Consider the following 11,140-nt stretch of genomic DNA (forward strand, 5'->3'; position numbering starts at 1 on the left):
GATAACCGTGAAAGAGGAGGAATCTTTGGGCTCCACCACGATTTTGAAGTCAAGGTGGTCGATGTCTTGCCCTGATGTTTTTGCTTTGGAATAGAAAAACCACACACGATGATTGTGAAAAGATTTCCCCCCCTCCCCACCGTAGGTGTTACTGAGGTTTGCTGCATTTTGTGGGTTGTCGGTGGTCAGGGTGGGACAGGTTCGCTGGGTAAAGGGTCCCTGTTTTGCTGCACACGGGGAGCGCCAGCACGGCCCTGGTGCCATGTGCCACGGGAGAACCCACAGCACGTGTTAAGAGAACTCTAGTGAGGACCAGCGGAGCATGGGCTGGCACTGGTGTCCCTGTCCGTGGCAGGGGCTGGAGCTGGATGAGCTTTAAGGTCCCTTCAGCCCAAACCATTTCATGGTTCTATGATTCATGGGGGCTCTGCCCAGCACAGGGGCACCTACCATCCTCGTCGGTGCTCTCCGGCTCCTCCACCAGCGTGCAGTCGATGAGGGAGATCACGCCGTTCTGCAGGGGTGGGAGTCAGGGCTCAGCGCCAAGGATCCCCTTGGATCCTACTCCACATCCCAGCCCCCAGCCAAGGGACACGAATGGGGTGATGCTGCCGAGGGGCACACATGCTCTCCCTGGGAAGCAGCAGCTCCTGCTGCGGGGCTGTCGTGGTTTTCCTTGTACAACCCATCCACTAATTTGTTTATAAACTATTTAATATGGGCTTTAAATTAATTTCTCCGAAGGTCTGCTGTTCAGTTATCAGCTCTTTGCCACATGCTGGCATTTTTCACGCTGATAATTTAGTGCCAGTAATGAGCAGACCCTGTAAGATTCCCGCTCAGTTAACTGCAAAACTCCACCGGCAAAAGCAGTCTTGGGCACGGCCCGGAGGAGCCCGAGCGCTCTACTCAACCCTGGCTGTGACAGTTTCTCACCGAACAGTTGTCACGGGTTCTGCTGCAAATCACAACTCCTTTTATCAAGAACTCGTGATTTCCCATCGCTGCCCGTGACTCAGAGCTCCCCACACCACTGACATGGTGCCTGCACCACACCGGTACACCCCGGCGCACCCTGTCCCACCTTGGTGAGGTGCAGCTTGCCCCCGGAGCCCCTGGTGCAGATGATCAAGTGCTTGGAGAAGAGGAAGCACTGCCGCTCGCCCTCCTTCCGCAGCGAGAGGGAGCCCAGCCGGCCCCGCGTGATCTTCCCTTTCTCCGACATCGGCACCTGGATGAGGGACCCTGCGAGGGGACAGACCCGGCCCTGGCACCAAATCCGGCATCCCGGCTCTGCAGGGCATGGTCCCCGGGAGCGTGGCATCGCCGTGTCCCCATGCACCAGGGCTAGGATCAGCCATGCCTCCAGCCCACCCCTGTGTCCCCACTGTGTGGGTGCTCCTCTCGCACCCCACTGGGTCAGGACACATCCCACCACTTCCAAGGCCGTAGGGACCCACTAACAGCTAAAACACACATTCTGCTCCATGATGCAGCACAGTGCAGTGCCCACACCAAGAGTGAGGCGCTTTGGAGCAGAGGAAATTCAGACAGGAGCGATGTGTTTAGATGCTACCGAGCACCAGACCCCGCATGGAGGGATGGAGGGATGCAGGAGAGGGCTGCAGGGTCTGTGTTGACGCCGGGGGGCACAGGCATCAGCGCAGACTCGCACCTTGCCTCACGAAGGTCTGGCTGGTGTCCAGCAGGATCTCGCAGCCCTCGATGATCATCCTCTCGATCGCCAGATTCTTCCGGATATTTTCTGTCTCACTCACCTCATCGTGCATTATCCTGAAGGAATGAGAAGAGGAAACTGGAGCTGGGATGAGATCCACATGAGTTTTCCCAGCGGATCCCTGAAGGGCTGCACTAGGTAAGACCAGAACCAGAGGAAATCAAGAGAATTAGATCTGTATCTACACAATGGGCCTGGAGCTCAGGGGGTGACCTACACCAGCCTGGATGGTACCCCCACATTCCTGAGTTCTGAAAGGAGAGTGCTTTCACAAAATTCGGATTTAGGGCAGACAGATCCCCCCATCACAAGCTCCCTCCAACATCCCTGCTCCTTGGGAAGTGGGAAAAGGGATGGAAAATCCTTATGGATTGCCCCAGGACAAAAGAGGGCTGGTCAGTTGGGTGCTGTTGCCACAATACGCTGGCACAGGACACACAGAACACTTCGGTCCACGGCCTGCAGAGGATGTCCCACCAGCCGCAGAGACAGGCACATGGGGCAGGGGATGGCACTGGAAGGTCTCAGCCCTCGACACACAGAGGATGAGGGTGATGGGATGGCAGGTCCTGGCTCAAACAGCACAGGGCCCCTTTAGCAAGCTCCCTGCAGTACCCAGCACCCTGCACGGGTGGGCAGATCTCCCTGTGCCAGCAGCTCAGGGGGGGGGTTCATCCTTGCCAGGGACTCTGAACCATGGACTGAGCTTCTCCTGCACCCACCCCAGCACAACCCCTCTGCCAACACCTCCACCAGCATCACCCAGGGCAGCCCAGTCCCATCGCAGACGCTCTCCACACCCTGGATCAGGGTCTGACTGTCCCAGCCCCTCTCCTGCCCCAGGGGGGCAGCACACACTGCACAAGAGCCCCTCACCTGCCCCAGTCCTCTGGGCACTGAATGGCCCCAGTCCCACAGCCCTGATGCCAGGATGGGAAGGGATGGGAAAGGATGGGAAGGGGTAGAAAAGGATGGGAAGGGGTAGAAAAGGATGGGAAGGGACGGGAAGCGATGGGCAGGGAAGGGCAGCAGTGGGTCTGACCTGGACAGCTCTTCCAGCTTAGACTTGGCGTAATCCAGGCTGTTCCTCTCCACGTGCTCATGGGGGGTGTGAGCCAGCAGCTCGTGCAGCGTCAGGATGTACCTGGGGATCTGCAGCACAACAGACCAGAGCAGGGCATCAGCCACGGGATGGAGGGGGCTCAGAGGACACTAGGGGGACACCATGACTGGGGACACCGTGCCTCAGACACACTGACTGGGGGGCTAAGGAAAGCTCCTTCTGCTAAAACGTAATGAAGCGGGGGCACAGGAAGTGGTGTTTGCCCAGGACCCTGCTGTGCCTCATCCGTGTCCCTGGTGGGATAACCAGGAAGCAGCAGCTTCTCCCAGAGTCCTCTCACAGCACCAGCGAGCCCAGCAATGGCCTGAGCAGGTCCCAGGAGCAGTGTGGGACCACACAGGTCCAGCCCCAGGACCTCTTTGGGCTTTGCTGTGGTGGCACCCCTGGGGCTGACCCTGGTCACCTGGAACATGGGGTAGGTGAGGAAGGTCTCCAGGGTCCTCTCCTCGCAGTCGGGCTTGGCCTCGTAGTGCTTGAGCAGCTTGTCGAAGTCGCGGTTCTGCTTGCAGTGCGCCAGGATCTGCAGGCTGTACTGGTGGTTCCTCACGAACTCCTGGTAGATGTTCAGCATGGGCAGCAGGATGTCGAACAGGTCGGCTGCGAGCAGAGGGGCGGTGACTGAGCAGCTCCAGCTGGGTCCGGGGTCCCAGCACAGCCCCTCTTGCTGCTTGTGCAAGGCGCACTCTGCCCAGTTTGGGTTCCAAAGACCCCCTGTAGCACCAGCTGAGGGTCTAATTGGACACAGTGATGCTCTTCCTCCTGTGCACGCCCAAGCCCACCCCTTCCACCGCCCGGCAGGACCAGGAATTGGGTTTCTCTGGGGCTTTTTGCTCCAGTCCTTGCCTCCATGACCAACATGAGCAAGCATCACCAACATGCTTCCCTGCTGCTGCCAGTTATAGCAGAACAAATGCCTGTTCAGCTGCATGAGGAGGAGGAAGAAGAGCACAGGCTCGGCTCTACCCATGAGTGGGAAGGAAGCAGGATGAGAAGGCAACAGGCACTCACCCAGCACGAGCGTTGGCCAGCTGGAGATCCTTGCCTTGAGGCCCTGGTAGAAGATCTGGTGCAAAAACATGATGGTTTCGCTGGAAGATAAACCAAAGTGTGAAAAGGCAGAAGAACAAGAGCAAAAAGGGAGTAACCAGAGGAAACCACCAGCAAAGAAGGGGCCCTGGGACTGGCTGGGAGGTGGCTGCACACAGGGGGTCCCACAGGGAATGATGGATGAGGAGAGAGCAGGAGAGGGAGGAACTGAGCCGCCTGGAGCTCCCTTCACAAGTGAACCTGAAATGCAGGACAGCCCCGACCTCCTTCCTGCAGGGCAATGAGTGCCCCGACACCCATTCCCAGGGAAGGCAGCGGATGCCAACGCCTGCCCACCGGGATGCCGGGATCCGCCGGGATGGGCCCTACCTGTTGAGGAATATGCTGCTGACGTCGTCGTGCGTGATGGGAGGCTTCTTGGAGCTGGCAGCCATGCGCAGCGGCCGCAGGAAGTTGTTGACCAGGATGTGGAGCTGCTGCACGTACTCGGCCTCCGCCTCCAGCATGCTGAACACCACCTGGTTCAAAAAATGGGGCGACCTGATGTAGTCCTGGATGATGGTTTTCCACTTCCTGCGGCACAGCCAGCCCCGCAGGAAGCTCTGCACCTGCACACGGAGCAGCGGCTGTGTCAGAGCCAGGGCGATGGAGTGGGGCAGGCATCCCATGCTCTGCATGTGCCGCAGGATTCCCTGGCTCCGGAATGAGGTGTGCTCTGTTACTGGTGTTACTGGTGCTGCTCCGAACCAGTAACCAGTTGGAAAACCAACAATAACTCATTTACATGCGCTCATTGCAGACACTGTCCTCTTCTCCCTTTTACAGAGGCACATGGAAGACTCCTCAGAGGCTGCCCCATCCCTGGCAGTGTTCAAGGCCAGGTTGGACACAGGGGCTTGGAGCAACCTGCTCTAGTGGAAGGTGTCCCTGCCCATGGCAGGGGTTGGAGCTGGAGGAGCTTGAAGGTCTCTTCCAACCCAAACGAGTCTGGGATTCCGTGACTCTATGTAAGAGATGCTGTTTGTGCAGAAGCCAACACAGGTAGTGATGATTCACCAGTGAAAGTGGGGAGCACCCCACAAGCAAACACAACCAGCAGAAGGGTTCCCACATATTCCTCCTAAAAACCCCCATTAGCAGAGGCAGCTCCTTACCCCGCTTCCCCAGCCCCACATGGAGCACATCTCCCACACCACCACGACACCAGGACCCACCTTCTTGATCTTCTTGATGTCGCTGTCGTCGTCGCTGGGCGCGCTGCTCTGGCCGGCCTGGATGCGCTCGTGATCCTTGAGCAGGGAGGCGATCTGCGGGCACAGGGTGGGCGTGAGCGACAGAGCCAGGCACATCCCAGTGCATCCCGGCACATCCCGGGAGCCAAGGACAAGCCCTGCAGCCACACAGTACCTCCAGTGTCACCACATACATAGGGGCACGCTGCATGGATTTGGTCTTAGTGGGAGATGGGTAGAGGAAGCAGAGAAGGAAACATGCGGAGCTGCCAGGGTGCCACCGACCCCCTGGCACCCCCCATACACATCACAGAGGCAAAAAACAAGTTGGGGAGAAAACAGCAGAAAAATCTCCAGTCATTTGCACCCTAAAGCTTGCAGGCGGACACAGACCCCGTCCCTGCAGTACCCTGCAATACGCCAGCTCCAGGAACACCTTGGCCGGGACCCATGGAATGAATTTGTTGGTGCCATGGCTTTATTTTGGCTTATTTTTTTAAGCTGAGTGAGCAGAATTTGCACATGAAAGTAGAAGCGGATTATTTGATCTCTGGTTCAAAGCATGTGGAAGGCAAAAAAACCCCAAACCAATGCAAGGTAAAATCAAACACGCCTGGACACAGGGGATGGGACCGGCTGCAGCTCTGATCCCAACCCCTCAGTGAATTGCAGGGATCACAACATATCTCCCAGCTCTGAAAGCTCAGCGGGATGCTCAGCATCAGTGCTGCTCACTCTGACTTGGAGCCAGGACCAGACCTGTGGATCTCCTAGGGGAGAACCCCCCATGGAGCGGGTGCAGCCAGGGCAGTTTTGGGCTGATCTGGTTCTGCTGGAGGGCACGGCTTCAGTGGTGCCAAAACTGCTCCTGGGAAAGGTTTGTGGCTCCCCTGTCCCCCCGGATTCGAAGCAGCCATCAGTGTACCCTGGCTCATGCTCAGGGATTGCTACGAACCTGCACTTATTAACTCCAAAATCCCAAATTTAAGTAAAAGACCCCCTGAGGATATGCCAAAACACTCCTGTGCTCAGTGCTGTGCTGCTGCCTCCTTTGTGGCAGTTTGGAGGCTTTCACTGGGTCAGGGTTGGAGTCTCAGCCCCACTCCTGGCTGCTTCGGCCACCAAGACACTGCCCAACGCCAGGGCTGCCCCATGCTCACCAGCCCCATTGCTTGCTGCACCTCACACCAGCACCCACCAGCACAATGACAGGGTACCCAGGGCCAGCTGCAGCCCTGCAGCAGCAGCTTAGGGCATTCCCACACCCTGAGCGTCCCCATCCAGGCATATTAGAGACAGGAGCTTCCATTGGCACCGGCTGCTGGGTCATTTTTGCATTGTGGTGCTTTGTCTGCCATAACCCACGTCCTGTCACCCTTCCTATGACCCAACACCACAAACTACTGTGGGAGCTTCTGGGATGAGCTACAGGCAACAGGTTTACGGGCTACTCCCTTTGAACTGCTTACAGAAGTGCCTGTTCTGTTTGTAGCAACGTGCACAGTCATCCCCTTGGGTTATGCAGCTTGCTGCTGGCACAGGTTCCCTGCCAAGGCCACAGACACCTCTTCCCTTTTCAGTCACTCCTCTAGCTTTGCACTGCCCGGCCGATGTTACCACCAGGCACACAGAGAGGGTCTAATCAAGGTATCCGGATGAAAATAAGGATGGTGAAATGGTAAGATAAGGAGTGACCACCCCAGTGCCTCCTCCTGAGCCCAAGGACCAGTTCCTCAGCCCATTTCCCAGCTCTCATCACTGGAGAGAACCCTTCTCTGCCACAGCAGCACCCGAGGGCTGGGAACCACATAGAGCCCCTCACATGCACCATGCTGGGGCAGCCACAGCCGCTCACTGCACGGCTCCTGCAATATAAACCCCAACAAGGGGACCCCTGGCCTCTCTCTGCAGGAGAAGCCCCAGCCTGGTGGCATTAGAGCCAGAGTCACTGCGCCAGCGCGATGCCACCGCCCGCGGCCACCCTGGGGAGCGGCTGGGGCGGGGGCGGGGGGGGCACCCACGGGGCCCCCTTCAGGCACTCGATCTCGATCTCCCCGGCCTCGATCTGCTGGCGGAGTTGCTTGGCAACGGTCTTCTCCGTTTCCACAATCTGCAGGAGATGGAGGTACTTCTGCATCAGCGCCTCGTGCTCCGTCGCCAGGGTCCTGTAGCTGCGGGCAGACACGGCCATGAGCATCCCTCCTTCCTGCCACCCCCAGCACACACACAGAACTGGGGGTCTGCACACACAGAACTGGGGGTCTATGGGCTGTGGTTTGCTGCCAGGTTGGTTTCTCCTTCCTGGCTGCCTAACACTGCCCTGACCCCTCCAGCTCCAAGGACCCGTAGGGTGAATGAACCAGAGCCAGTTCTTGCAGTCTGGGATGCTGGTACCCAGAACTGAGCAATCCAAGAGGACTTGGATTCCCCCCAAGAGTACAAACAGTAAAAGCAACACAAATGTAAGGAAATGGTAGGAGATAAAAAACAACCAACCCAACACCGATGGCCAGGGCTCTCACCACCACGTCCCACAGGTTTAACAAGAAGGACACTTGTGGCACAAGCTCTTGTGAACACCGGCTCTGGTGAAGGTGCTGCACCAGATGATGTTTCCCTACCTCTTGTGTTCACCCATGTGCCCCCCTCCACCCACTGCCAGCCCAGACCTTCCTTCACTGCACACGCGTCTGCACCGGGCTGGCTCCTGATGCTCTGCTGGGTGAGTGGTCTGTGTTAGCAATCCCACAGCACAGGACCTTGGAAAAAATTCTTCCTGACCATTTTTACTACTCCAGATGAAACCCTTCCTGATGGCCTTTGAACCTGGTGGCGCATCCCTCATCCCTCCAGCACTGGGCTGGGCTGGGATGGGGACAGGGATGGGCAAGCATGAGGATGGGGGATGTCTAAATGAAGCTTCCTGCTTGGCATGAGGGTCTCTGACATGAGGCTGGAGGCCAAAAGCTCTGCTCTACTTGCCCACAGTGCCCAGCTCAGCGGCTCCCTGCCTGCAACCTGCCCACAGCTCCCAACAGCTTTGCCTTCGACACCCCATTCCTCATGTGTGCTGGTGCTGGTGATACCTGGCATGAGCTATGGCTGCAACCCACTCGTCACAGTCTTTGGCATCCTCCGTCCGCAGCTCCAGCGTCTTCTGGTTCTCATGGTTGAAGTTAACAGTGAAGTAATGCTGCAGAGCAAACACAGGGTGAGGTCACTGCACAGGGGCCACTGGAAAAGCACTTTGTGATCCACCACAGGGGCTCGATTTGAAAAACAATCATGTTGAAGCACCAGGAACACGGCTGAGATGTGCTGCCCTCGGGGTAAAAGCTGCTCCGTGCATGGAGGCAGCTCCATCGGGCTGAGAGATGCTCCAGGGGGAAATCCCATTGGGCAAGCACTGGGATAAACCTAAACCCATCAACGTCTCGGAGGCTGCAACTGCCTCGTGGACAACCCTCACCCAGGGAAAGGGGTAGATGAGCTGGACCCAGGCTGCTGCACCCTCGGGCACCAAAGCTGGTGCCTGGGGCTGACACTAGTGCCCAGGCTGTCCCCGCTGCAGCCAGGAGGCTCTCACGGGCACAGAAGGCCCCGGCACGGGGCTATATTTATCCTCCGTTGACATTTGCAGTGTCTGCTCGTGGTGTGCCGTGGCAGCCCGGGCTGGCTCTGCTGCTCCTGCGCTGCTGCGGTCTCCCTGGAAACAGGGACCACGCTGCAACGCCGGATGCTGCCTGGAATAACTGGGCTCAAACAGAACCCACGAGAAAAGAGCTCATCCTGGCATTAGCTGCTCCTCTGTTAGGTTAATGAGGACCTGAATTAAGGAGTGTTGCAGAAGGAGCCCCCAGCTGAGCCCAACCTGAAGCACCCCTGTGACCGCAGAGCCCAATGTGCCATGAGAACAGACGGGCACCACAACGCAGGTAGGAGCTCGCGTGCCAACCAGCCTCACCACCGGCTAAAGGCAGGGGGGGGCCGCGGGGGGCGCTCCGAGGCGAGGCCTGGGGCCACCCAGCCTCACCACCGGCTACAGGCAGGGGTGCGCAGCGGGTGCTGCACCGGGGCAAGGCTGGGACCCATCCAGCCCATTCACCACCCCTGTGCTGAACAGCAGGGTACAGCTCACCACGTGGCCCCAAAGCAGGGCTACATCTCCCGTCCCTATCCCTCAAGCTCTCCCTGCCCTCTCTGGGCATCTCCACTCCCTTCCCATTCCCGATCAGGCCCGGGGGTGTCAAGGAGAAGGATCTCCAGATGGAGATAGGAGGCTTTCAGTGAAACCAGGATGCAGCTGATCACAGCAGCATGGACAGACGGACACTCATAGAATCATAGAACCACCGACTGGTTTGGGTTGGAAGGGAACATAAAGCTCACCCAGTTCTAGCCCTTGCCAGCTCACCTCTGCCCAGGGACATGGCTGGACACACAGCAGCTCCTCAGCTCTTCACTTCTCATCCACCTTCTTCTTCCTCCCACCCTCAAAGGGATTTATTGGCAAAGAGACATCTCTGACAGAAAATTCACCAGGAATGTTTTGGTCTCTGAAGCCGTGTGGTAGTTACACGCCTCTCCTACATCCCTTCCCTCGCAAACAGCACCAGAAAGAGCTCATTGCATTGGCAAGACTGGAAATCTTCCCCCTTACACACCATCCCAGGAAGAGCTGACTGCTGTAGCTGAACCCAGGACAACCCGCCATGCCAGGGCATTCCAAGCACCTGCTCCCAGCCCTGGTGTCCTGGCCACAGAGGTGCGAGGGGTGGGAAAGGCCCTTCCCAACTCCAGAGCCCCCGTGAGCTCCAGTGCCACAGGGACAAACCACGCCGACAGCCACAGCCAGCACTCAGCAGAGTCCTGGTGGGATCCGAAACAGGGGGAGATGCCTCCGGGGCTCCCCCAACCTGGTCCTGGAGGAGGGGATGGACAGAGAGCCCTGGGTGGCCCTTTCCGGGTCCATTGGGGTCAATGCAGCCCCTGAGCATGCTCCCATGGGCGAGGGCACGTACCCAGAGCCCTGCACCCGTGGGGTCAGAGAGCCTGATCCTCAGCTCTGGGGCACCCTGGGGTGGTAGAGCCTGCAGCAGGGGCCAGGACAGGGACCGGGACCCTCCTGCCTCCCCCTGCTCTGCCCACTTGAGGCACCTCCTGTCACGCCAGCACAAAACGGTTTGGTCAGACACCTCCTGTCTTACCCAACTCAAACCAGAAACTCCAGGCTTAGCAAATGGCCATTTCAAGGCTGTCGGCAGCGGAGCTGGACAATGTGGGGACAGAAGTGTCCCACCACAGCCAAAAGTGTCTGACCAGGACGGTTCCGCTCCACATGGAATGAACAGCCAGGTCCCGGGAGCTCCCGTGTCACGTATGCATCCCCACACAGTGCCTGGGAAGTGCAGCGCGCTCAGAAGGAAGAAGTTATTTTATATTTGAATAATAAAACTCCCACCACCTTTTATTTCCACTTAAATTACAACCCTTCCCTGTTATCACAGTGACACTTCCAACACGACATCCATCTGGGAGCGCTTCCAGCAATGCTGGGGCTGAGTCTGGGCAGCAGGATCAGCCCCTGCCACCAGCATCATTCCATAGCCAGCTTCCCGGGGCAGGCTGTGCTGCTGGGCACCCGGAGCAGAGCAGGAACTACCCACAGCTCCATCTGCTGCTTCCCACAGCCAATATTTGCTCCTTTGAAGACCTCATTAACTCACAGCCACAGAGGCACCAACGGCCCTTGCCCAAATCACGTCTCACTCTGGTTCCCTGCAAGCCGGGCAGACGCAATTCCTTAATCAGTCTCTCATTATGGGGCATATTCCAGCTTCCCCCATGTCAGTGGTGCCTACAAGAAACCTGGAGAGGGGCTTTGGACAAGGGATGTAGGGACAGGACAAGGGGAATGGCTTGAACCTGCCAGAGGGGAGACTGAGATGAGCTCTGGGGCAGAAGCTCTTCCCTGTGAGGGTGCTGAGGCGCTGGCACAGG

At 58.0% G+C, this 11,140-nt stretch overlaps 1 protein-coding gene across 1 annotated transcript in view; it reads right to left on the reverse strand.

The window, feature by feature from the left end:
- RASGRF1 (Ras protein-specific guanine nucleotide-releasing factor 1) overlaps positions 1-8,333 on the reverse strand; it is a gene marked incomplete at its 5' end in the record, with an annotated part of 19,317 nt that extends 10,984 nt beyond the window's left edge. Inside the window, 11 exons of the mRNA XM_010024963.1 lie at positions 1-83; positions 451-514; positions 1,085-1,245; positions 1,676-1,794; positions 2,781-2,890; positions 3,265-3,458; positions 3,870-3,949; positions 4,278-4,516; positions 5,123-5,215; positions 7,158-7,311; positions 8,227-8,333. Coding sequence (XP_010023265.1) covers positions 1-83; positions 451-514; positions 1,085-1,245; positions 1,676-1,794; positions 2,781-2,890; positions 3,265-3,458; positions 3,870-3,949; positions 4,278-4,516; positions 5,123-5,215; positions 7,158-7,311; positions 8,227-8,333 — 1,404 coding nt within the window. The remainder of the gene's footprint in view (positions 84-450; positions 515-1,084; positions 1,246-1,675; positions 1,795-2,780; positions 2,891-3,264; positions 3,459-3,869; positions 3,950-4,277; positions 4,517-5,122; positions 5,216-7,157; positions 7,312-8,226) is intronic.
- Positions 8,334-11,140: the final 2,807 nt, after the last annotated feature.

Source organism: Nestor notabilis, unplaced genomic scaffold (genome assembly GCF_000696875.1).
Source record: "Nestor notabilis isolate BGI_N333 unplaced genomic scaffold, ASM69687v1 scaffold16122, whole genome shotgun sequence".
NCBI classification, from domain to species: Eukaryota; Metazoa; Chordata; class Aves; order Psittaciformes; family Psittacidae; genus Nestor; species Nestor notabilis.